The sequence below is a fragment of the Chiroxiphia lanceolata genome, chromosome 10, assembly GCF_009829145.1.
Source record: "Chiroxiphia lanceolata isolate bChiLan1 chromosome 10, bChiLan1.pri, whole genome shotgun sequence".
NCBI classification, from domain to species: Eukaryota; Metazoa; Chordata; class Aves; order Passeriformes; family Pipridae; genus Chiroxiphia; species Chiroxiphia lanceolata.
The window spans coordinates 1,109,556-1,134,884 of NC_045646.1; the positions used below are offsets into that span (position 1 = coordinate 1,109,556).

The following is a 25,329-nucleotide window of genomic DNA, read 5'->3' on the forward strand; positions in this document are numbered from 1 at the left end:
CCTGGCACCCCGGGGCACGGGCAGCTGTGGGGACAATGACCAGGGCCTGGGTGACAGTCACAGCCTGTGCAGAGCCAGCTGCAGTGGGAACTCTCCAGACACATATAGACTGGGAGGTAAAAATACATCTTGAAATATCTGTGACATATTTCCAGCAAGAGTAGGTGAGACATCAGAGAGGGAAATATTGCTGGGTTTGTCAGTCCTGCTTCGGGCTCTGAAAAACAAAGCTGGGCTCCAAAAGCCAAGTAGGTGAAGAGCCCTCTGGGTGCCACCAGCAATGCTCCAACTGCATCTCCCAGTCCCAGGGAGACCTGGGGGAGGTCCTGTCCTTGGGGGGCACCTTCGTATCAGTGACCCCATGGCTTGTGCCCCCTGATGCCACACCTTTGCCGTGTATTTAACAGTGTTTGCTGATCTGTAATACTGGAGCACTGATGAGGTGTCTGGAGACTCTTCAAGGGGTCCTGCTCCCCCAAAACCCCTTCCTGAGGGTGACTCCAAGGAGCGCTCACAGCTGGAGGTTTGTGGGCCTGCTGCGTGATTAACTGTTAATCATCTTCTGGAAAATATGATAAAGTAACTTTCTTTGTCCTGATTTAATGCTTTCCTTCCTCAAAGGAATGTGCTGGGTGCCTGTTAATGAGCCATCAGATAAAGGAGCTGCAGAGATCGTCAGGAGCTGTTCACCCTGTCACTGGGTGGTGGGTGGCCTTGGCTGGCTGCCAGCTGCCCATCAGCCTCTCTCACACCCCCTCCTTGCAGGGAGTGGGGCGGGAAGAGGAGGCGAGGGAACCGTGGTGTGCCCCTGCTGTAGGACAGAGAATCAAAGGTTTGTCACCCTGAGCTCAAAACAGGTCGTTGTCACCCCAGGAGCACCCCCAGGTTCTCTCTGCCACTGCCACTGCTCCACCTTTGGGTGCCTGGGGCAGGTGGGGGCTCCAGCCTCGGAGCTGCTCACAGCCCAAGGGGACGGGGCTCTGGGGGCTGGCAGTGAGGGGAGGTGGGCACGAGGAGCTCCGGAGATGCCCCCTCACCCACCCCCCCAGCAGTCTGGGGTAGATTTAGTGCTGGGGTGTCCTGTGGACCATTTGCCATGGCCTGTGCATGGTTGGAAAGGGGCCACGGGTGACCCTGCCCTGCCCACCTGCCCACTGGGGGCTGCCACCCACACTCACCCCATGGGCAACCTTTCCTGTGGGGCTGCACACACTGCCTGTCCCCCCCAGTCCCCTCCTGCCTCCAGGGCTGCTCTGCGGGTGGCAGTGACAGTCCCCAGCCCTGGTGACCCTCCCAGCGCTCCAGGGAGCAGCTCCACAGCCCGGGGGTCCCCAGCTGCCCCCGGTGCCCAAAGCCAGCGCCCCAGGAGAGGTGCCACAGCGGGCGCTGCTGGCACACCGGGCTCCGACCGCAGCCTGGCCGCAGCGAGGGGTGGGGATGGTTTGCTGAGGGATGGGGATGGTTTGCTGAGAGATAGGGATCATTTCCTGATGGATGGGGATGGTTTTGCTTCAAAGCCTTTGCGCTGCGGCTTATTCCACTGGCGGTGCTGGGGGAGCAGGGATTAACCCTGGCCCTGCTGCGAGCCGGGGGCTGCAGGCGGCGGCTCCGGGTGCCAGGAGAGCGGGATTAACGTGTTAACTCCCTCACACACTGGAGCAGAGCGATCTTTCTCCCCCTCCCCCTTATTTTTTTCCTTTCCCCCATAATTAACCCGTTCTACGCCCCTGCTATAGAAGTGCTCTCCTTGCTCAGCGATGCCGGCAGCGATTTTTCCAGGCGGATCTGCCTGAATCGCCTGCCTTCCCTCTGACACAAAGGAGGCCCGTCGCTCCCATCCTTCCATCCTTCCCGCAGGCTGCCGGCGGGGCGATCCCGGGGCCGCTGCCCGCGCGGGCTCCATGGGCGGGAGGCAGCAGGGAAGGACGCCGATGGATGCTGCCGGTCCCTAGGGACGGCCGGCCGTGCCTGCTCAGCACTTGGCGGTCCGGCGGCCGGAGCCGGCGCTTGCGGAATGCCCGCAGTGATTTAAAACCGGCGGCCAGGAGCCTGCAGCGAGACACAGCGGCTGCGGAGCGCTCGGCATGAGGGAGCAGCGCTCCGGGAGCACCTGACTGCATGGATGCTTCTGGCTGAGCGGCGGCCAGCATCGCCAGGGAGAGCCCGGAGCCAGCCCAGCCCTGCCCGTGCGGCCGCTCTGCCAACTTCGGGGGTTCTCTGCCGCCGGCGCCGAGCGGACGCAGCCCGGCTCTCCCGGACAGAGTCCCGCCGCCCCGGCGCTTCGCGGAGCCCAAGGCCGGGGGTCCCTCGGCGGCGCTCGGACCCCCCCGCGCCGGAGGGGCATCCTCAGCCCGCGACCCGGCCCGGGACTGACGGGGCACCGCGGGCGCGATGCAAGTGTCCATCGCCTGCACGGACCACAACTTGAAGAGTCGAAATGGTGAAGACAGACTCATCAGCAAGCAGAACACCACGACCCCGAACGTAGTGAATGCAGCCCGGGCAAAATTTCGGACGGTGGCAATTATCGCTCGCAGTTTGGGCACATTTACCCCGCAGCACCACATTTCATTAAAAGAATCCACCGCAAAGCAAACGGGCATGAAATATAGGTATGGGCACGGTCTCGGTCTTTGTTCCCTTGCAGTGTAATAGCTCTTTACTTTGCCTGCCTGGGTGCACCTGGGTTTGCAGAGGAGATTTCTCCTCAGGTTATTAATAGATTTTTAAACTTGGGCGTAACTGAATAGCTTTTGCGTATTGATGCTTTTGCAGGCATATGTATTTGTGATTTTATACAAGAAAAAAACCCCACTTGCCTGGGTAGATTCCATATAACGCTGTGAATTAGTGACAGTGGTGGTAAGATGGTTTCTATTAAGTGCTCAATATAACTACTGTCAGTGCTAATGAGCAGAAAAATCAATTAGCAAAGCTTGTTTGGTGCTGGACAGGGAAAGTTGGTTTGCAGTATGTTGTGTGGAGCAGAGGCGTCTGCCTTGGGTACCATTGCATCGTGGGGGCGGCTCACTGACTTCTCACCTGGTTCACTTGGGGAAGATGAGATCAAAGCCAATTTTAGGTGAATGCAGAAAACAAAATCTCGGGTACTTTTATGGAATACCACCTGCATCTCACAGGTTTTTATTCCTCCTAACCTAGGCAGGAAAAATAAGGAATGGCTGAGTTTAGTTTGAAGTGCTTGGTGTGGGCAGCCTTGGTCTGGAAATGAGAAGGATTTGTGTGCCTTTGGTGTTGGCTTTTGCCTGTTTGGGGTGTCCCTTTTGGCCACTAATGGGTGATGTTCCGGCTGGGAGAGGGGGACAGCCTGGAATGCTCTGCACCCAGTGCCCGAGGTGGAGCTGCTGCTGACAGAGGCAGCTGGCACGAGGGGGGCTCCACGGGCAGGGTGAGGGGCACAGGGCTCCGGGCAGCTCCAGCTGTGCTGGTTCCCAGCCCCTCGGATAACATCCAGGGCTCCTGGCCACCAAACCTGCTGAGGGGAGCAGCATGGAGCGTGTGTACAGCTTTGTGTTAATGCTGGTTTTAGGGTCCTGGGACAGAGGCAAAGCCACGCTTGCCTTCAGCACCCACACAGGGATCCAGGCGTGGTGCAGCCAGCACCGGGCTTGGCTTGGAAAGCATTTTCCTGCAGAAATTGTCAATATTAACTCTCCAGGAATGGCACAGATTGGAGGGAGGGCGAATGGGATGCTCAGATGTAATTTTCTGTGAGTTGCTAGAATGGTTGATAAATGGCAGGGAGGCTTTGCCTGAGTGGAAGCCCAGCCTTTCCAGCTGCTTGCTCTGTCCTTCGGCCATGACCAACTTTCAGCAGGAGCGTTGCACGCTGCCGGCACCGTGTTGGCAGCAGAAGTCTGTAGTGAGCCTGCGGCGAGGGCAGAAATGATGATTAATAAATATCTCCTGGAGCCAGGTCCCAGCTGGGGGTGGCATGGCAGGGGCAGTGTCCAGGGGGATCCCGGGTGCTGTGCTCTGGCCTGTAGGGAGGGCAGTATTTGGGGGATGGCAGCGGGTCTTGCCTGAAAACAGACAACTCCCAAAGTCCGTGTAATTTGCCCTTTAATCAGCCTCCCAGGGGAGCAGTGGATCCAGGAGCTCCTGGGACTCCTCACCCCTCCTGCAGCCCTGTCTCTGCCTCAGTTCCCCCATTAGCTCATCTGTGGGACATTTGTCTTTGATGGTGTCATTCAGAGGCACGATCTGTTACCAAGTCATGCCTTCAGCTCCCTGGGAGCACGGACCCCGTGTGCTAATTGCCAGCAGTTTTCCTGCTGATTTCCCCTGGGCTCCCGGTGCTATCAGTGCACCACCATGCCGGGTAATCCTAATTCCTTGCACCAGCCTCCAAAGTTGGGCCTTTGTGAGTCCTTTCTGCCTAATTCCTAGGTAAGGTTTGGATAGTGAGGGTGGATTGTCCCACGGGAGTTAGCACAGCCCTGGCACTCTCCTGGCTCTGGCTGCCCCAGACCTGGGAATTGCACCAGAAATAGCAGCTCGTTGGTGACAAGGCTGAGGTTTTATCTTTATGACTAATCCCTGTTTCTGCACCCAAATCTCTGCATACCCAGAGCCAATTTCTCCCCCACGAGAAGCAGCACAGGGGGATTTGGAGGAAGAGCTGAGTAACCCTCAGGCTCAGCTGCGATGCTGCTGAGTCGCGACAACCTTTGGTTGGGGAAGACACCTTCCCTGGGGGATGGAACTGGGGTTTCATGTTCGTCTCGGGGCTGCTTCCTCAGACCCAGGAAAACCCAGCGCTGGAAGAAACCAAAGGCTTTTCCCAACGGCTGTGACAATAATCCTGCAAAGTCCTCATCTCCCTCACATCTGAAGTTGAAGTCCTTCCCAATTCATTTTCTGCTTGAATTATGTCCTTGATGCTGCGCTCTGCAGCGTGAGCTGCTCCAAATGCCACGGCAGCTCCGCTGCCCCTCGATCCACGCTAAAAATACGTCCAGCCGCCCCCTCCGGCCCCGGGCGGTGCTGCCGCCCCCGTGGCAGGGCTGCCCCGCAGCTCCCGCCCCGCTCCCGGGATGCTCCCGGGCCCGGGTGCCTCCCCCGGCTGCCAGGCGCTCCCGGTGCCAGTGGGATTATGTAAAAGGGAGAGACAGCGACTGTGCCTGTGACAGGGGTGGGGGCGGGAGAGGAGCCAGCTCGGGGGCTTTTCACCGAATGACATCCTTCTGGCCCAGCTCCAGCTCAGGGACCCAACTGGAATACGAAAGGCAAAACTTTGCGGGAATAAACCCGTTGGCAGGGGAACATCTGCAAACGCGAGGACTCAGGTGCGTCCCCGCGGCGCTCACCTGAGCAAACCGCGGCTTTGCCCCGGCAAGAGGAGCTTTACGTTTTGCATCTTCCCTGCCGGGTTGTGGCGTCAGGCGGGCAGGAGCTCCCAGGCATCCCCTCTGCTGTCCCCGCCGGGCACAACCTCAGCTGCCTCCTCCTGCCCAGGGCGAGCGGGGAGGGGGCCGCTCTCCTTTATCCTCTTTAATGCTCCAGTTCAGCCCCACTGGGGAGCCTGCCCAGATGCTCGGGGAGAATATTTGGGATCACTTCAAGCCTTTCTTTGAAAACGATGTTGTTGCAGTGCTTGGCTCGGAAAATTGCAATCTGCTGCACCACTGCTGGAAACAAAGGCTGTGGCTTGGCTTCCCTGCCGTGCACAGCAGGGAGGAGGGACGGCAGGCTGGGCCTCCACCTGCTTTGGACCATGGAGAGGTTTCAGCCCGGGTTCTTCTCACTCCTAACTTGCCATATTTTCTTTGAAATTATTCTCAGTAAAGTGCATCCAGCCCTGATCCTGGTGTTGGGGACAATTTGGGATGTGCTGTGGCTGCCAGAGGGAACCTCTCGGCCCGGGACTGGCACCAGCCTTCCTGTCCTCATACTTAGATTAGATGTTGGGAAGAAGTTTTTTACAATGAGGGTGGGGAGGCCCTGGCACAGGTTGCCCACAGAAGCTGTGGCTGCCCCTGGATCCCTGGAAGTGTCCAAGGCCAGGTTGGATGGGGCTTGGAGCAACCTGGGATAGTGGGAGGTGTCCCTGCTCATGGCAGGGGGTGGAACTGGGTGGTCTTTAAGGTCCTTTCCAACCCAAACCACTCTAGAATTCCATGACTATGATTCCAGCCCCTTTGATCACACCTGCAGCATGGCAAAGCCTTGTCCAGAGCACCCCAGGAGCCTGCTCCGTGCCCAGGACGTGCTGGGAGCTCGGCCGTGCCGGGTTCTGTCCCTGCAGTGCCAATTTGGGGCTGTCAGCAGTTCAGAAATAGCCCTCTGGTGAGCCCTGCCCGCGCATGGGCACGAGGGACCCAATTTACTGAGCACAACTATCTATTTGTGTTCATACATAATTGATGGAGCAGCTTTGACCATTAACTCCAGTGAGCCTAAACAAAAAATTTTATCTGCAAAGGCAGATTGGTACAGTGAACAGTCAGTGGAGCCTGGACAGGGCATGGAGAGGCCAAGAACTGTCCCCAGGGGAAACCCATCCCTCCCACCCCATGGGGCCAGGATCTTCCCTCGTTTGAGGAGTGGTACTAATGTTGGTAATATAAGATCTGAAAAACTAGTGAACGAGGAGGGAAGGGAGGGCAAAAACCAGTTATTTCTCTTCCCAGCATTGTTTTCAAATCTGGGGGGAGCTGAGCATTTGAGGATGGTGAAGGTACAAGGAGGAATCTGTGGAACTAAAGCCATTGACATTGGAATTACGTAAAGGTGATCTGGGAAGACAAACCTTGAGAAGTAAAGTTTGCTTTCTTCCTCATCCCCTGGGAAAGTGGGCAGGTTTAGATTAGAGTTTAGGAGGAAATCCTTCCCTGTGAGGGTGGTGAGGCCCTGGCACAGGTTGTCCCAGGGAAGCTGTGGCTGCCCCATCCCTGGAAGGTTCCAAGGGCAGGAGCAGCGTCCATCTCAGATCGTGGGTGCTGCACTTAGAGAGAGCCCAGCCCAGGGTATCCCGAGCCCAGCCCGGGGCATCCCACTCAATCCTTTCCTCACTGGGGATTTTTCTGGCTCTCTGCCTGGGTGCAGCTGCTTGACAGGACCTTGCACATCCCTGGTGGCACCCAGGCGGTGCCATGGCCACATTCCAGAGGGGGTCGTTTCATCCTGCTGGCTAAAATCCCATCAGCTGTTTGAGGCGTTTCTCTCTTTGTGCTGAGATTGTGGGTTATTGTCAAAGCACATTAATAGGGAGCTGTTCATGCATCACAGCACAGTGGTGGGCGTGCTGCTCCCAGGGTTCTGCTGGGGTGGCTCTCCCCTCCCTTCTGGAAAGGCAGCCGTGGACTTGACCTGCCAGGGTCAGAGCAGTGCTCTGTGGGCTCTGTGCACCCCTTACAGAGCTTAAAATGTACTGGAAAAATACCACAGCACAAAGAATGCCTCATCCCAATATTCTGCCTAAATGCAAATGTAGTTAAGGTGTGTAACAATCATAGAACTCTCAGCCCTCTGGTAAACTCAAACTTTCCACTGCTGGGGGCAGGCAGGACCCAGCCCAGAAGGGATCCAGGGTCTGGAGCACATTCCTTCCCAGGAGCAGTGGGTGGGGAGGAGAGACAACCTGCACCTGGGAAACATGGCTTTAAAAGGACAGAGGGCAGGGTTAGATGGGATACTGGGAAGGAATTCTTGTCTGTCAGCGGTGATGCCCTGGTACAGGTTGCCCAGAGAAGCTGTGGCTGCCCCATCCCTGGAAGTGTCCCAGGCCAGGTTGGATGGGGCTTGGAGCAACCTGGGCTGGTGGAAGGTGTCCCTGCCCATGGCAGGGGATGGAGTGAGATGGTCCTTACTTAAGGTCCCTTCCCTGTGACGATTCTATGATTCCATGGAACATCCCTCAGCTATTGCCCCTCCCTGGAGAGGTCCCTGGTGTGGCTGCCAAGTGGTCACAGAGGAGGAAGATTCGCTGCCTGGGGGGGACAGAGCCCTGCAAGGACCCAGAGCCGTCTCAGAGATGTGTGACCACCATCAGACTCTTCACCCCCCCTTCGTCCACGGTTTGTTCCACTCCTTTGAACATCCCCGGGTCAGCCAGGGGCTGGGAGCAAAAACAGCCATGCTTTTATTAAAATGCAAATTCCCTCTGTGGAACTGGGATGTTACTGATGCTGGCACGGCCCTGCAGAGCACGTGGTGTCCCTGACCTGTGCCACGGATGTGGGGTTGGAGGAGGGAAAGCCACCTCCCAACCTGCTGGGAAATGCACACAGGTCACTTTGGGCTGCAAAATCCCTCTGGGAATAGAAGATAAATCTCTTGTGCTTTCCAAGGGCTATAAGTGGAAGATATTTCCTAGCAGCACTCCAGGAGTTGTATCTTCTTTTTCCTCGCTTTTCTTTTTCCGAGCACTAACCACAATAACTACGTCACATATTTAGGAATCTGTGGTTTATTTAAGCCTTGCTGCAATTATGAGCAGTTTTAAACTCTCACATGCCAATGGCACAATTATTTTGATATCAAAGTTCCATATTATTTCAGTAGCTCTCCCACATCAGGTTGACTTTTATGGCTCATCGTCTGATCTTCATTTTCTTGCTGCAAATTAAGATTAATCCAGTGAACAGAATGGATTTACGCTGAATTCACAATGCTTTTCCCCCCAGGAACTGTAGCTGATAATGGCTACAAAGGAGGCAGGAATAACTCAAAGGGGGAGGAAAAGGAGCCACTTGAGTGAGCAGAATCTGCTGATTTGTGCTGTTCCAGACTCCCAGTGGCTCCCCAGGAGTTTGTAGCTGGGAGGTGAGGCTGGGGCTTGGTGGGGTCTGAGTTTGTCTCGTCCTGTCACATTGAGGTAAAAGCCGTGTTTGACGTTGCAGTGCTAAATCAGCTTTAGGTTTGAATACAGATTTATTTACCACTTAAACTCTAGAAATAGGGCAGTGCAAGGGGCTTGGCAGGGGTACACTCCTCCCTGGCAGGGGTACACCCCTCCCTGGCAGGGGTACACCCCTCCCTGGCAGGGGTACACTCCTCCCTGGCAGGGGTACACCCCTCCCTGGCTGTCGCCTCTTCGGCACATGGCAGCGCTGGGTTAGCAGTTGGACTCAGTCATCTTCCAGGTCTTCCCAGCTGAAACAATTCCATGATTCTATGATAAATGAGGACTTTGCAGGTGTGTGGGCCAGTGTAAGCACTGAAGATGGATCTCCTCTCCTAGGTGTCAGATAAAGCAAAGTTGCCTTTGCTCTGCAGTACCTGCCCAGCTGCTCCCAGCTGCTCCCGCTCTCCCCTGGGGCTTTGCCACCAGAGCAGTGATGCCCAGTGATGCACTGGGAGCACTGGGCACAGCGGGAACCCAGGGCTTGCTCTGCCATCAATTCCCGCCCCCTGTTTTATTCCCGAGGGAGAGCGATGAGCTCAGGAGAGCAAGATCGGATTCAAGGACAAATGGTGTTCCAGGAGCACGATTCTCATGGTGGTTTGGTTAAGTGGCAGCAAAACGCTGATATTTTAAGGAAGCTTTTAAATAATGCAGTGGTGCTGTGGGGGGGGGGGTGGGTGGCAGAGCTGCTCACTGCCCACCCGTGGGCGAGGTGAGGGGCACGGGGAAGGGCTGCAAGGGCAAGGAGCAGCCTGGGTGCCTGGTCCTGTCACCCCGGGGTGGATGTCCCTGTCACCTGTGGGGGAATATCCCCACCACCCCTGGGTAGATGTCCCTGTCAGCCACGAGTGGCTGTCACAGCACTGCTGCTCCTGTGCCCCCCTGACCTGTGTCACTCCCTGGGCAGTGGCAGTGAGTGGCTGTCCCCTGGGAGGGGGGCATCTCCCTGGCTCGCAGCAGTGGCTGGAGCAGGTCCCTGACCCACCAGCTGCTAAAACTCACCCCGCTCCGCTCTCCTCCTCCCAAGCCCTTCCCTGCAGCGTGGTATTTTCCATCTGAAGGCTGCCTGACAACTTTAATCTAATGCTTAAATGGATGGAAGGAAAGTCGTGGTGCAGGAACGCTGCTAATTTAATTACTTGTGAAGTGCACAGTTTAAGACATTTAAAATGTATTATTTTAGCCTGGCTGCTTTGGCGAAATCCAATCGGAATTTTGAGCACACTTATTTTTATTTTAGACTAACATTATAAAACGCCTTCTGTGGGACATGTTTATTAAGAATTTAATTGTCTTTGAGGAGAAGAAAACGCTCGGTGTGTGACTTGGTGTGAGCCCAGAGGGTAAAGCCAGGGTGACGTGTCCTTGCTGTGAGTCTGGGGACATCTCCCCTATGCCCAGGGCTCAGTGGGTGCCAAACACCGTGGCAGGGAGGGACAGCTCCATGGAGATGTTACCACAGCTCCTGCTCCAGCAAAACTTCCCTGTGTTTTAGTATTTGGAAAATATCCAACAAGCCAAGGTCTGGTGGCTCATGGTGGTGGGTTGATCGTGATGTAAAGTCAGTGGATGTTCAGGGTGGATCTCCCTAAGCACAGAGGGATTTGGGTGCTGTGTCCTGCCCCTTGTCCCAGCCCTGTTCTGGGCCTGAGGCTCTTGGAGGCCCCCAGTGAGGTCCTGGTGCCTTGTCCCTGGTGGCTCCCAAAGAGGGAGCTGGGTGAGGATTTGATCTGTGGTTTTCCTTACAAAATGCATGAGTGGTGTGACAGCCTATGCAGGGCCCACGGCAGCTTAAATCCAGCTGGATGCAACACTTCTGGAGGACCCTGGATCCAATAAATGGGATGGTGTCCATGCATGGAAAGGGCACGAGGGAGGGGAGTGGGGCTGGGGCTGGTTGGATTTGCTGCTCCTGAAAGTCATCCAAAAAAACGTACCCTTTATGTAAACAAGCTGCTTTGGAGATATTTTGGGGATGAAGTCATAAAAATTTTATGGCATACCTATATTTTCCTGTTGGCATTGAATTTGCCATAAAAACCAACACAGAAAAACAGCTTCAGCTGTGCTGGCTGGGAATCTGCTACAGCTGCTTTCAGAGAGTCAGAAAATCATCCCACAGTGGTTTGGGTTGGGAGGGACCTTAAACATCACCCAGTCCCACTGCCATGGGCAGGGACACCTTCCACTAGCCCAGGTTGCTCCAAGCCCCGTCCAACCTGGCCTTGGACACTTCCAGGGATGGGGCAGCCACAGCTGCTCTGGGCAACCTGTGCCAGGGCCTCCCCACCCTCACAGCCAAGAATTCCATCCCAATGTCCCATCTCACCCTGCCCTCTGGCAGTGGGAACCCATTCCCCTTGTCCTGTCACTCCAGGCAGTTCAGCAGCATGGAAAATCTGTCAAAAATGTCTTTCCTCTCTCAAAAGGCAAAAGTCCCACACAATAATTAAAACACAAATTCCACTATTTTTTCCGGTGGTTTCCCTACCTCAGCCTACTTATTATTATAATATTTCCTGCAAATAGTTTTTACCTAAATATTGGTGCAGGAATAAATTGCCCCTCCAAAGTGAAAGACTCCCCTTCCTGAGCTGGTCCTGCTGAGGATACTCCTGGCTGCTGATGGGGTGGAACTGCTCAGGGCTGCACTGATCACCCAATGTTAGTCCAGGGCTGCCCAGAATCCTTCCCCTTCCTTAGTCTTGGTTTTGTGTCAGAATTAGCCTCTCCTGCCTGTGGAGAAAATACCTGTTTTCCAGTTCCAGATATTCAGCCACTTCACCTTAGTGACTAATACTTTCCAGGGTGGGCCAAGGGATTGGGAAGGAAAAGCCATTGACAGGCTTTTACATTTTTTATTTTGCCTCTTTCAGTGGGAAGTAGCACCAAAAAGAGAGAAAATGGCATTTATTATTTACAGCCCCGTGGGGTGTGTGGGCTGTGACAGCACTGCCAGCACCCTGCACAGGGGTGTGACTGGGGTGCTGATTTCCCATGGTGTGCAGTGGGATGGATGTGGTCAGTGGAACAGGGTCAGGGTGTGTCCCTGGGGCTGTGCCCATCCCTCCATCCCCATGACCTCCCCAGCCATGGGGATGGGTACCATCGCTGGGGGCTGTGGATTATCCCCCCACAGGAGGGATGGAGAGCCCCACGTCATCTTACTTCGGGCAACAACTCGATTCAGTCAGGTTTTTTTACAGGGATAACACAATTCCCTCAGACATTTGAAATCCTGCACTTTTCAAGCCTTGCTGCAGAATGACAAATAATTTTTTGTTTCCTGCCTTTCATCCCGGGGTCCAACTATGCTGAAACACGGCGGGGGCAGCAGAGCCGTGGGCTGTGCTCTGCTCTAGGATGTGCTGCTGGAATGGGGCCCTCCAGGAGGAGTTGTTCCCCTGGGAACGCCGATGCCAGAGGTGCCCCCGCTCTGGCATCCCCACCCTGCGCCCCACCCCAGCTGTTCCAGCTGTGGGAAGACAGAGTGGGAGGATGGGTGGGGGTGGGCAGGAGCCTGGCCCATGGCACAGGCAGGCCCAGCACCCTGGCAGAGCCCTGTGCTTGGCCACAGCCCATCTCCTCTGCCTTATCTACATTTTAGTGCGTCATCTGCAACTTTTCTGAGGATGCAGCCAAGAAAAACGCTGGGGAATTTCAGCTGAGCCGACCACCTACACAGCCGGTGGCCCTACGAGTACGGGAGGGGAGCTGGGAAGTGAGAAGGGAGCCAAGGAATGGGGGCTGGACGCCCTTCAGGCACCTGCTTGTCCCCTCGTGCCATCTGTGCCCATCCTGGCTGCCCCTGCTGTGCCTGAGCCAACTCCCACTGCCCAGGACCCACCTCCTGCCTTCCCTACTGCCTTTTCCCAGCCCATCAACACTGTCCTGTTTTGCCTCTGCAGTTTTTTCACCGGTAGCAGGATTTTTTCCTATTTTGTGTCATTGACCTAATCCTTAACATCACTGCTCCATGCTGCAGAAGCTGGATGGGAAGGAAGATGCTCAGAGGAGCACCTGGGATTTTGTCATGGACTGGAATTGTCCAAGGCCAGGTTGGACAGGGATCTGAGCAAGCTGGGATAGTGTAAGGTGTCCCTGCCCAAGGAAGGGGGCTGGAACTAGACAGTCTCTAAAGTCCCTTTTGACCCAAACCATTCTGTGGTTACAGGATTCTGTGGTCCATCTACTTCCACCCTCAGACAGCTCAGGAAAGCAGTGTTGCTCCGGGAGCACCTTCACTGCACTCCTGCAGAGACACACGATCCAAACCCAGTGCTGTTTTATTTCAGCAGCACGCAGAAGATCGCAAAGCAGTTTGCAAAGCAGCCAACACGAGCACAGGCACACAGTGCAGGTGTCAGATTGAATGTTAAAGCAAAGTTAAGGATGCACGTGCTCAGCAAGGGAATAAATCTGTGTTTTCAGCTTGCTCGAGTATCTGCTGGGACACCCACGCTGGTCCTGCTTCTGCAGCTTTGCGTGTTCATCTCTGCTTCCCATCACTGGAAAAGAGAGTTCAGATTTCCTGAGATGTGATGCTTTGCCCAAATATCAGAACTTCAGCAAGGCCACGAGCATTTGAACAAAGCTCCCAGGCACATGGTGGGATTCTGTGGGTTGTCCTGGGCAGGGCCAGGACTTGGACTCGAGGACTCTCATGGATCCCTTCCAGCTCAGGTTATTCTGTGGTTCTGTGGTTCTCTGTCTTTGCTGCAGCCTTATGGCATGAAGCTGTCCTGACTCCTGTCCTCACAGGCAGCCTTTACTGGGATGTTGTGCCTTGGTCTGAGCATCTGAAGGTCCCACGGCCGTGGGTTGTTGGTCATGGGGACACCCTGGTACTGTGGGGACACCCTGCCCCTGTGGGGACACCCTGCTCCTGTGGGCACAGCCAGACACTGGGAGTCTCTCTCAGCTGGGGTTGTCTCTGATGGATATTATGGAGCAATTAGGGTGGTCTTTCAACTCGTATGAGAGTGAAACAATTTCCATTTAGAAACAGGGAATATTTCTGAGGGACAAGCAGGAAGCTGGTTTGTGTTAGAGCAAGGAAAGCTGCTTGGTAGGGCTTTGGTTAAACCCACCACTTTTGTTTTCCAAATTGAAGGTTTTAACCCCCATCCTGCACTAAACCATTTCCCCCCAGCAGTGACAAATCTCTGGCACTACCCAAGATGAGTGATGTGCTGTTTCCAGCGCTTTCCTGGGATGTGCAGTGTCCCAGGGCACTCAGACCTCCCTCACTTCACCATCTCTGCACGTGGAAAGGGGTTTGAACCACGGGAACCAGCCAAGAGCTGCGACTGTGTCGCTGCCACTGCCGCTAATCCGGGCGGTAATTTAGTGGGAACTGCTGTGAGTGCTGTGGAGTGTTTTGTTCCCAGAATGAGAGACAGAAAGCATTATTTGTCTCTCTTCCCACCCACACCACTCAGAGACAACCTCCTGCCACCGGAGCCTGGCGGAGGGACAGCTCCTGATTGCCTGAGATCTGCAGGGCTTTGGGAGCTGTGGAAGCCAAACGAAATCCAGCCTGAAGACCAGGAAACCACCCAAGTTAATTAAAGGAGAGAATTAACACCTCCATGGTGCCTCACCCTCGGCTCCCAGCAAGACTGAGCCCGATGAATTGTGACAAATGGCTTGTACATGAGATGTTAGGATGAGCTGAGTGTCTTTCAGTACATCTCAGGGGGGTTATAAAAAAGAGGGAAAGCGACTTTTTACACGGGCAGGTAGTGATGGGACACAGGGGAACAGTTTTAAACTAAAAGAGGAGAGATTTAGATTAGATGTTAGAAAGAAATTCTTTACTCGGAGGGTGGGGAGGCCCTGGCACAGGTTGCCCAGAGAAGCTGTGGCTGCCCCATCCCTGGAAGTGTCCAAGGCCAGGTTGGACGGGGCTTGGAGCAACCTGGGCTGGTGGGAGGTGTCCCTGCCCATGGCAGGGGTGGGACTGGATGGGCTTTAAGGTCCCTTCCAACCCAAACCATTCTGAGATTCTAAGATCTCCCCTGCAGGTGCCAGGGATGGGGTTGAGATCAAGGCCAGTGTCACTGTCCCCACTCCACAGGTGACAGGGAAGGACATCGGATGCACTGCAGTGGGAGAGGGCAATGGGAAGGGTCTCTGCTCTCATGACAATTTTGGTGTCACTTGAAACAGCCTCTTTTTTTTTTTTTCCAGGGAATAAATTACATATTTTATTCATTTTCTGCACAGAGAGGAGCGGTTCTGGAGCCCTGATGGGGATGTTTCTAAGCAACGTTGTTTTCCCACCACCAGCGTCAGGAACAGTGACTTTTTTACTTTTTTTTCCACATTTTTGTAGCGATAAAACAACTCTGCAGTTTATGTCCTGGAAAACCATGGCACAATTTCCCCAGTTTTGCTCAATCGGATGGGCGGGGGGGCTGCATCCCCACCCTGGGGTCCCCCATCTGTGAGGGGGCTGTGCCATGTGAGGGGGCTGTGCCATGTGAGGGGTGCCCAAGCCCCTCTTTTCTGCAGCAGAGCTGGGGGATGCCCACAGAGACACTTGTGTGTGATGCCTGCCCAGGGGCTGGCTTTGTGCCCTTCCCGATCCCCTCTGCTCCATTCCAAGCCCCTCTCTCCCCTCCCGCCTCCTTCCCCCCATTTACACTCCCAGTATGTTTTCCCCAGGCTGGAATACTCAGAAATGCTGGGATGTGCCTCCCCCTCTTGCCTTTCTCACCCCGATGCCGTTGGCGTGGCCATGGGCACCAGGAGCTGGTGGTGCCCCACACAGGGGATGAGAAATGACCCCCCAGCCCCAAGACCCCCACCCACATCCCTCCCTGGCAGCCCCAGGGCTTGTGAAACAGGGTCCTGGGGGTCACCTGCCACCAGGGCTGCTGAGGTGGCACCGACCCACGTAGGGTCTGTCCCCTTGGCTTTGCACTTCTGGTGGAGGTTGGTTTCTGTGGGCACAGCCACGGGCACAGGGCAATGAAACCGGGGTTGGAACGAGCCAAAAGCAGCTCAATCTGATTTCTGTAAAGCTCTCCCCAGCCTGATGATTCTTCTGTGGGTGTGGAGTCGAAAATGTTTTAGTCATTGTATGTGTTATTGCAGAGATTTTATTTAAAACTTATGTTTTTCCCCCAGAAAAAAAACTCTCACTCCTTCTCTCTCCCATTTCTGATAGACAGATAAATGGATGGGTGGATAGATGAATAGATGGATAGGTTGGTGGAGGGAAAGATGGATAGATGGAATGATTGATAAATGGATGGATATACAGATGGATGGATAGACAGGCAGATAGATGGACAGACAGACAGATAGGATGGTTATCCTGATCCCTTTGTACAGCTGGGAATACTGGAAGGGAAGGTTTGGGCTGATTTGGGGGGGTATTAGCACAACTGAGCAAACCCAAACTCTTCCTGCTCTGAGCAATGAAGAGCAGCAGGGAAACGAATCCCCACCTGGATAAATGGGATGTATTTTCTTGTAATTGCTTTGTCTCTGAACAACAGGAGGAACCACTTGTAGGTTAATGAGGTGATTAAGCAGTGCAGGTGTCTCAGGCCATAAATCTCTGCTGGGAGGGTGGGAGGTGTTGGTTGTGTCCCTGTGTGTGGGACCTGTGCTGCTCTTACAGCTCCATATGCTCCAGAGATACCTGGTTGGTGCCGTGGATGATGAGCTGGGGAGGGGCTGGAAAGCTGATGGTGGAGGTAAGAAGAAGTGCATTACCTTCTTTTCCCCACTGCTTGTTGGAGGGGAAGGGGTTTGCTCTGTGCCAGGGCTGGGTGCTGGGGTAGGTGCTCTGTCCTGTTGGGGACTGTGGGGAGCTGGCTCTGTGTGACTTTGGGAGGGTGGATGTGGCTGTGGAGGGATGGGGACAGCCAGGGGTCACTGTGGGGTGCTCAGCCTTGGCTGGGGGCCAAGCCTGGGGCTGCTCCTGGGTCCCTGCAGCCCCCTGTTACAGCTCCCACTGCCATTGCCCAGCTCTCACTGGTTCCCCTGCTCCAGAGTTAATTAAAATTGAGTAATTACACTTCCTCTCTGCCCTGTGCCTGGGGGTGTCACAAGGGCTGCAGGGCTGTGCTGTACCTGTTACCTCAGCAGTGGGTGTTCATACAAATGTCACCACGTTGGGTTTTCCCCCCTCCCTGTCTCCTACCAGAGCTGAGCCTTGTCCTCTCCATGGCCCTGCTACTCTCTAGCTTTCCTCTCATTTCTCATGGCTCCCCAGGATCCCTGTGCCTGTTCCCTTGGGAGCTCTCTGCTCCAGGCTCATGTTACATATATATCTATATATCTATATATATATGTGAATTATATATTCCTTTTGCTCTTGTTCAGCCCTGACTGCACAGTCAGCGCTTCCCTTCTGAGGAAACAATTCAACTCCAAGTTCCCATAAAAGCCATGAAGGAGACATTGGGTGAGTGCAGAGGCAAAATGAGGATGGGGAATTTTCCACGTCTCCCGCAGCCCTCGCTGCTGCCCCGTGTTACAGGAGGGCTAGGCTGGGGCTAGGCTGGGGCTAGGCTGGGGCTAGGCTGGGGCTAGGCTGGGGCTAGGCTGGGGCTAGGCTGGGGCTAGGCTGGGGCTAGGCTGGGGCTAGGCTGGGGCTAGGCTGGGGCTAGGCTGGGGCTAGGCTGGGCAGTGCTGGTTTAAGGTAGGATTGCGTGCTGCTCACCTACATGCAGCATCCAATTCTTGGGAGCAAAGGAGAGTGAAATCCAATCCCAGGGGATTTTATTCCTTGTAACGTGGCCACGTAGGAAGATTAGATTGTGTGCAATGTCAATTTTAGTTACAAAGACAGGAGCCCGAGGTTTAAAATGGAGGTGAACATTTGGCAGTGGAAAGTGAGAAGAATTTGACTGTGCAGCAACCCTAAATCCATTTAATTCCTTCCCAGGAAGGGTATTTGAGGGGAATAAATCATCCCGCTTCTCATCCACTTGGAAAGGTTTTCCTCAGTGTGGTGAGATGAGCCCTGAACAATCAAAGGATTGTAATTGGCTGCCCCCAATGTACCTGGAGAGTTAATTGGGGCAGCAGCATCGCAGGGAAGGGCTATTTCAGCAGCAAGAAAGGGTTCAGTGTTATTTATACTGGCTTGAGCAGAGGGGATCTGGGAGAGGCTGGAAACAGCTCTTCCAGTGGACAGGCTTTCCTGGGGGTGCAGTGGCGTGGAATTGAGGGAATAAAAAGCTTTGGTTAAACAGTGCAGGAACTTCCTATTAGGAAGCTCCAGTGCAGTGTCTGTGGAAGGAGGAGCTGCTGAGTGGGGCCGTGTCTGTGTCAGGCCAGGAAGGGCCATCCCTGTGCCAGAGCAGAGTCACTCACTGTGCCTTGGTCCTTGTCTCTTTAATTAACACTGCAGACATAATCACGTAATCTGATCTTCCTACGTGCCCACATCACAAGGAAAACTCCCCTGGGAATGGATTTCACCCTCTTTTTGCTCCTGAGAGTCCTGACAAGCTGTACTTTTCCCCTGTCTCTTTACCAGCAGGCTTTGTTCCAGTGCCTCTCACTGCTCTCATCACCCCTCTGTACTCCTGCAGGATGTCAGTCCTCTCTTCTCCCTTTGTGTCACTTTGACTTCCTGATGCTGAACCAAAGGGTTTTTGAAGCCAAAAATTGTCACCTTGACCTTTCTTGTGTGTGTTGGACCCTGGTTCCTCAGACACAAACAGGCTCTTCTTACCCGTCACTCCTGAGCAGACACACCCCTGAAGTGTTCCCCTTGCCCATAATCTGCTCACAGCAAAGTGATTAACAAGCAAAATTCTGCTTCCCCCCCCAGCTTTGGGAAACTGGAGGCTTTTGCAGCCCTGAGTGTGTCCATAGGGCTGGGTCCTGGCTGTGCCTTGTTGTCCTGCATCGACCCATGCTGGCCCTGAAACACCCGTTTCATTTGTCTGCTTGTTTCTGGCAAAATAATTAACTTGGGCTTATTCAGCATCGTAGCAGGTCCAGAACCAAAGTGCCTTTCCTGAATGCAACTTCTTCCATGTCTAAAGGACTAAGTGCTGTGGTGGAGTTTGGGCTGTGGTTTTCCTCTCCAGTTATACATGAGCAAGCGAGGTGGGATGTGAGGAGCCAGGTGTGGTCCCCAGGCAGGGCTGAGCTGCTGATAAGGGTGGTGAATCTACTGCAAGTGAGGAAAATGGGAATTGGTCACAGAGGTGAAGTGAATTGGAGCCCTTTGTGCCCTTGAGCCTCAGGGATGTGATATTGCTGCCCAGGTAGAGGCTTTTCTCTTTGCTGCAGGCTGGGAAGGGGCAGGAACAGTTGAGCAAAGGGTTTCCAGGTCTCTGTGCAGCTGGAATAACCCCTTCACCCACAGAGCTGATACCCTGTCAGCTGGGGCACTGCCTGCCAGGCAAAAACCTGAGCACATCCCAGGGAAAATCCCTACAACGATGGGGACAGTGGCTCTGAGCCTGAGGGTGACAGGAGGATGAGGAAGGAGCGGGATGTGGCGAGAGAAGACAAGGGTGTGATTTTCCTGGGCAGAGCTGCTGTGGGACAGAGGGGTTGGTGACCAGCCCGGTGGCTGTGCCACCCACGAAGGTCCTGCTGGGCAGGAAGGTGCCATTCATTCATTCCCGGGGCTCCCGACTCCAGTGGGTGCTGGGCTGACGCCTCTTCCCAGCCTTTTCCCTGCCAGGCTGCTGGCACGTGCTGTTTGCGTGGGGCTGCCTGGCATTCAGCTGCGGCTCCCGGAGGCTGCCGGCACGGGGATGCTGCCACGGCCGCCGGGATCTGGGAGAGACAGCGGCAGGGACCCGCAGCTCCTGGGGAACGCTGTGCCCTCCGCTTGGAAAAGCCTAGTCAAGGGAAATGTCGCCGCTCCCCGAGCGCTGTTTTGGTGCCTGGGTGTATTTTTAACAACAGCCCTGACTCCAAGCTGTGTTTGCCGTGATTCAGAGGCTTGGCCCTGCTCGCCAACCCGGCGCAATCTGGCGGAGCCGCTGGTGCTGCGGGGACGGGGCTGTTGGCTCCGGCTCCTGCCGTGCGGGGAAAATGTCACCGTGGGCTTGTGCCAGGAAAGCAGGGCTGTGTCAGACCCACCTGCAGGGCTGGGCTCTCGGGGAGGGCTTTGTGTCCCCACGTCTTTCGCTGTCCCCTGCTTGGTCCCGGCCACCAGGATGGGACCGCATGGACGCTGTGCTCACCTGCCCCGAGGCTGCTCCCTGGAGCAGGAAACTGGGAAGATTTAAAGTTAAGCTTAAAACACATCTTTCTTAAAGCTACAAACAGCAGGAAGAGTGTGGTGTCCCTTCTCCTCACAAAAAAACCCCGTGCCCTGTGTCTTCTGTGTGATGAGATGGCTACAAGTGCCCTGTGCTGGAGGTTTGGGTGACCCGGGTGCTCGTGGGGAGGTTTGTACACTCCCCTGTGGGTACTGAGGGGGATGCCCCGTGCCCTGCCACAACATCCCGTCCTTCCTGTTCCTTTCCCCATTCCATCCCCTTGGGAGGCTCCTCCAGAGGCCAGGTATGGCTCTGCCATAGCTGTGGGGAGCACACTGGTGTGGTGCTGTTTGGCTTTGGACTCTGGTTTAAAGGAACTCAGGGGTGAGGTGTTGAACACCTTCAGGTCCCACCTGTGGTGCAAGTTTGGGGGAAAAGGCTGTGGGCAGGGGGGATGTCCACTGGTGGATGCTCGAGGCTGTCTGGGGTGGGGCTGCTGCCCCTTCAGTTCCAGGGACTGAGCTGGTCAACTGTCTCAGCCCTGGGAAGCAGTGCAAGAGAAGCACAAAAAGTCTTTACAGACCTGTTACTTGGAGACTGACCATTGATTTTACTTGGCTTTCAGACATGTATGTCTCTCTAGGTGTGTAATATATACAGATATATGCACGTACACCTGGAAGCTGCAAAATAGGTGTAAATGTACAGATATATTTACTTGGTGGGGTTTTGTATTTTTGTGGGTCTTTGTTGGTTTTTCTTCTGTTCAGGGAGGTAGAGGGGAACCAGGTCTTGCTGGCACTCTACCAGCTCCTAGGGTAGAGCAGGAATTTGTCTGGGAATCAGCCCAGTGCCTGGGAGCTTTTCAACAGCACGGGGCCGTGCTGGGAGCTCAGGTGTCCCCAGTGGGACCAGTTCTCTGCTGGTTTGGTGGCTCCCTGTGTTGGTGAGGCCTCTCCACTTTCCCCCTCATCACAGAGTCTCTGAGTGGCAGGGATGGGAGCAGACCTGGTGCTGCTCTCCAGGCTGGACTCTGGGCTCAGGAATGCTCCTGCCCTGCACCCTCTGAGCTCTCTTTGCCAGAGGGATCTTGCACTAAGAAACTTGGCATTTTCAACACTGGCTCTCAACAGAAACCTTCCAAATATCCAGGTCATGTGTGTGCTAAGCAAATGGCAAAGCTTTGGAAATCCAAACACAATATTTCTCTCCAGATTTGCTGGTTTACCAGACTGTCCAAAGAGCTGGTTATTGCTCCCTGGAACAAAACTGAGTGTGTTGTACCCCTCAAATCCCAGGAGCGGGGAGGGACAAGCCCTGACATGGCTTTGTGGCCCAGAGGACCTGTGGGGATGGACAGGACAGGACTGGACAGTCACTGGTGTCTGGGCTGAGACCCTGGGACAGACCCCACTGCTGGGAGAGTGGGGACCCCTATAAATGCATGGAGACACCATAGGGACTCACACTGTGTGTATATAAATGCACATATATATGTGTATAAAGGGTGTATAGAGAGGATATGTGTTGGCATGTGGATAACAGGTATATGTGTGTTTATATATCAAGTGGTTTCTGTGTGTATAAAAAGGGGGGTGTGTGTATATATAAAAAAGGGGTACATATACACAATATGTACATACATATAGATAAAGGGTGTATGTGTGTATATATGTAGGGGTACATATAAACAATATATATGCAAATGTATCTATAAAGGGTATATGTGTGTATATATTTATATTTATGTAGAGAGAGGGGCACATGGCTGAGCTGTACCCTCACAGCCACAAGCCTCTGCAGAGCCAGACTTTGAAAGGCAAAGAACAGGTCAGGGAGAAATAGGATTTAAAAAACCCTCTTCCCTAAAATAATCCTGAACTGCTTGGGAATGAACAGCAGCCCTTGGCTCCACAGGGTGTCATGCAGTGGGTGGGCTGTGTCCAGCAGAAATCCCAACACCAGGAATCCGGAATTCCTGCAGTGCTGCAGCTCTGCCTGGAGCACCCAGGAGCAGCTGCTGGGGTTTGGATTTGAACATTCTGAGGGCTACACTCTGTGCTGGGGAGGATGGGCAGTGTTTGTGCTGTTCTGGGTTCGGGCCGCAGGGTCCAGCTGTGCTCGCACTCAAAAAAAAAAATCAAAGAAAAGAAAAAAGACAAGGGGGGAAAAAAAAAGGAAAGAAAATATAGAAAAGGGGGGGGGGAAAGGAGAAAAAATAGAACAGAAATAGAATCAGGTCAGTGCCTGCCCCATCCATGCTGTGAGCCTGGGGGCTCGTGGGTCTGGAGATGCAGATGCAGCTTTTCGAATAGCTACTCCAGGTCAAGTTCCTGTGTCTCTCACAATTTTAAATTCCCATTATCAGAGCTAAATTTTGGGTGCAGCAGTGGCATAACGGGTCCTGGAGTGGTGGGAGAGTGGGTGCCTCAGTGCCGAGGGTGCTGGCTGGTGTTGGGCTGGCTCTCCTGCCCCCCTGGGGATGCCTTTGGCTGTGCTCCAGAGGGAAACTGTGCCATGGGAATGAAAACCTGGAATGGCCACAGAATCCAGTGTGTAAAAAGAGAAAGAGCTGAAAGCACAGGGCACAACCTGTGCTAATGTCAGGTGTTTTGTCCTGACCCTGCCCATGTGAGCAGGCCTTTTTCTTCTGTTTTATTTTATTTGGCTTTAAATAATTCAGCAGGAGCAGCAAAAAGCACTGGGAATGTTTGTGGTGCTCTACAGGGAAAGGTAGATGGATGGTCCCTAAATTATACCGTGACCTGGCAGAACACTTACCCAGCCCTGGCTGCACTGCAGAGGTCGGAGCAGGAGGGTGGAATTAAAGAGGATTTTGTAATTAAAGGGGATTTTGTGCTGTGGTGACAGGACAGGGGTTTGATGTGTGGCACACTGTGCTGTCTCAGGGCTGATTATCTTGTCTCCAGCCTGGCTCAGGGAGGAGGGGAGAAGGGTGATAATTTTATCTCCTGGCTGTGGAGGAGCAGCTGGTGTTGGGGATCCTGATGCTGCCTCCACTGGAGTGGGAAACCATGGGATATTGGGTTTGTGGAGAATCCACCAGCTTGGGCAGGATATTGGGAAGGAATAGTATTTTCTAATTATTTTCTTTTCATTTTAGGAACCTTGGGAAATCTGGGCTGAGAGTGTCGTGCCTTGGACTGGGTGAGTACCTTTGGCTTCCACGATGTTCTCCCCCCTCAGTGCTCGAGCTGCATGAGGGGTTGTGTCATCAAATCCTTCTGATGTGCCCTAAAGCCTGTGAGGAACAGCCCACAGAGGTCCCATCTGACATGTCTGAGTATGCCCAGGAGCTCTGAGTGTCCCAGCTCTGGCCTCGGGGGCACCAATCTGCCTGGGCTGGGGGCACATTCCTATTTCATTTTATCCAGCCTTTGTGCCTTGCTATTCCTGTTCCATATTGACTTGAAAAACTAAAGAACACCTCATCAATATTTTATCCTATCGATATTTGATCCAGAGGGGCCTGAGCACACCCATGTGCTGGCCCTGCAGGGTCCCCAGGGATGCTGAGCTCCTGCAGCCCCTTGGCCGTGGCTGCTCCTGTGCCCTGGGCTGCACCCCTCCTGATGGCTTTACTCAGGCGAGTAATCCCTCTGATGGCAGCTGAACCACACATGGCACACTGCTTGAAAGTGCAGGGATATAGATGTTTTTATAAAAACCAAGTGCTGTGGAAAGGAGGAGGCTGTTTTCTCACTGTGAGCACCTTCCCACAGTGCAAGGCTGGACACAGGAGCTTAAACACCCTGGGGATGTGCACAGCCTCCCCCAGGGATGGATGGACTCTCTACCAGAACCCCTGCAGCCCTGTTTTAATAGAGGTCCTTGTTCCTGGGCTGGCACAGGCAGCTGGAGGCACCAGCATGGTTTAGGTTGCTTAAAGAATCACTGGAAAAGGTACTGGCAAAACCAGGTTTAATATGAATTTGTAAAAGCATGACAGAGTTTGATGGCACAGTTCTATTACTATATATTTTCTGTTACTATATAGAGCACACAAGGGAAAATCGGATTAAAATCAGTCTCCACTGATTTATGTGGATAGTGGGACACGGGAGGGTGAGGATGCAAAGGGGCAGGGAGACCCTCCTGTTGAGTCACAGGGTTCAGAGAAGCCCTCTGGGCCAAACTTGGCCTTAGACTGGATCAGGGGTTTAGGTCTAAAGGACTTAGCAACGCTTAATCAACACAACAGTGGCAGTGCTTAATCAGTTGGCTAATTTAACATTTATAAAATGACTCAATAGGATTTACTATAAGCACAACAGTAACTTAATTATGAGCCGAAGCTAATTATGAATCTAAGATGGCAACATTCGTTTATACTCACTCAGAGTATTTAAATCAATTTACATTCACACAGACACAAGAAGTCTGTTCTGAGGTATAAACCTGTGAAACATTCCCCTTGAGTTTGGGGAAACACTCCTGTCCTGTCTGTAGGCTCGTGACCATCCTGTAGGATGCTTGGCTTTAGTCATCAGTACATTTCCATCCTGGATGCAATTTGGGCCAGTAGTTACTGGAATTTTCCTTGAAAAGTACAATAACTAACATTATTTAACAATAATATCGTTTTTAGCTCTGAGCAACCTGGGATAGCAGAAGGTGTCCCTGCCCATGGCAGGGTGTTGGAATTGGATGAGCTTTAAGGTCCCTCCTATCCCAAACCACTCCATGATTATTCAGCTCAGGCTGTTGTTCAGACAAAAGAACAGGGTCTGGAGGCTGTTGGAAAAGAGGAGCTTGTTAGAGCACAGGAGTTCTGGGAGTGTAAGGGATAAACCCAAGGGGATTTACCTGCCCAGGTGGCACTGATCAAGGCTGAGCATTCCCGAGATCCAGGTGCTGCTGCCTTGGGAGCCAGTGGGTGATGGCAGGCCCTGGGCTCTCTGCCTGTACCTGGCACCACTGAGGCTGTGGGGTCCCCTTCCAGCTCCATCCCTGCCAGGGCTGGGAATGCTCACAGGGCAGGTGTCAGCTCGTTTTTTCCAACACGCTCCGAGGTTTGATTTTAAAGTAGAGTGGATTGTGAAAGTCACCCTGTACCACGAGTCATATAAATAAGGCCCGTTCTGCCAAGAGCCCTTCTGGTTAAAATAGACCCAGCCTTGGAAAGGACTTGTCTTATCTGTGCAGAGGTTTTATTTATCATCCACAGTTTCCCCAAGTGCTGATGTTGTGGTGGTGGAGAAAAGCTCCGGGAAGGAAGCAGCAGCAGGAAAAGAAAAACATTCTGTA

At 53.7% G+C, this 25,329-nt stretch overlaps 1 protein-coding gene across 3 annotated transcripts in view; it reads left to right on the forward strand.

The window, feature by feature from the left end:
- KCNAB1 (potassium voltage-gated channel subfamily A member regulatory beta subunit 1) overlaps nucleotides 1–25,329 on the forward strand; it is a 62,098-nt gene that overhangs the window by 16,477 nt on the left and 20,292 nt on the right. For 2 of the 3 annotated variants that reach the window (XM_032698203.1, XM_032698205.1), the window contains exon 2: nucleotides 23,186–23,229. In XM_032698203.1, coding sequence (XP_032554094.1) covers nucleotides 23,186–23,229 — 44 coding nt within the window. Of the gene's footprint in view, nucleotides 1–1,517; nucleotides 2,613–23,185; nucleotides 23,230–25,329 lie in introns of those variants that run through there. The other variant, XM_032698206.1, reaches the window with a different exon arrangement.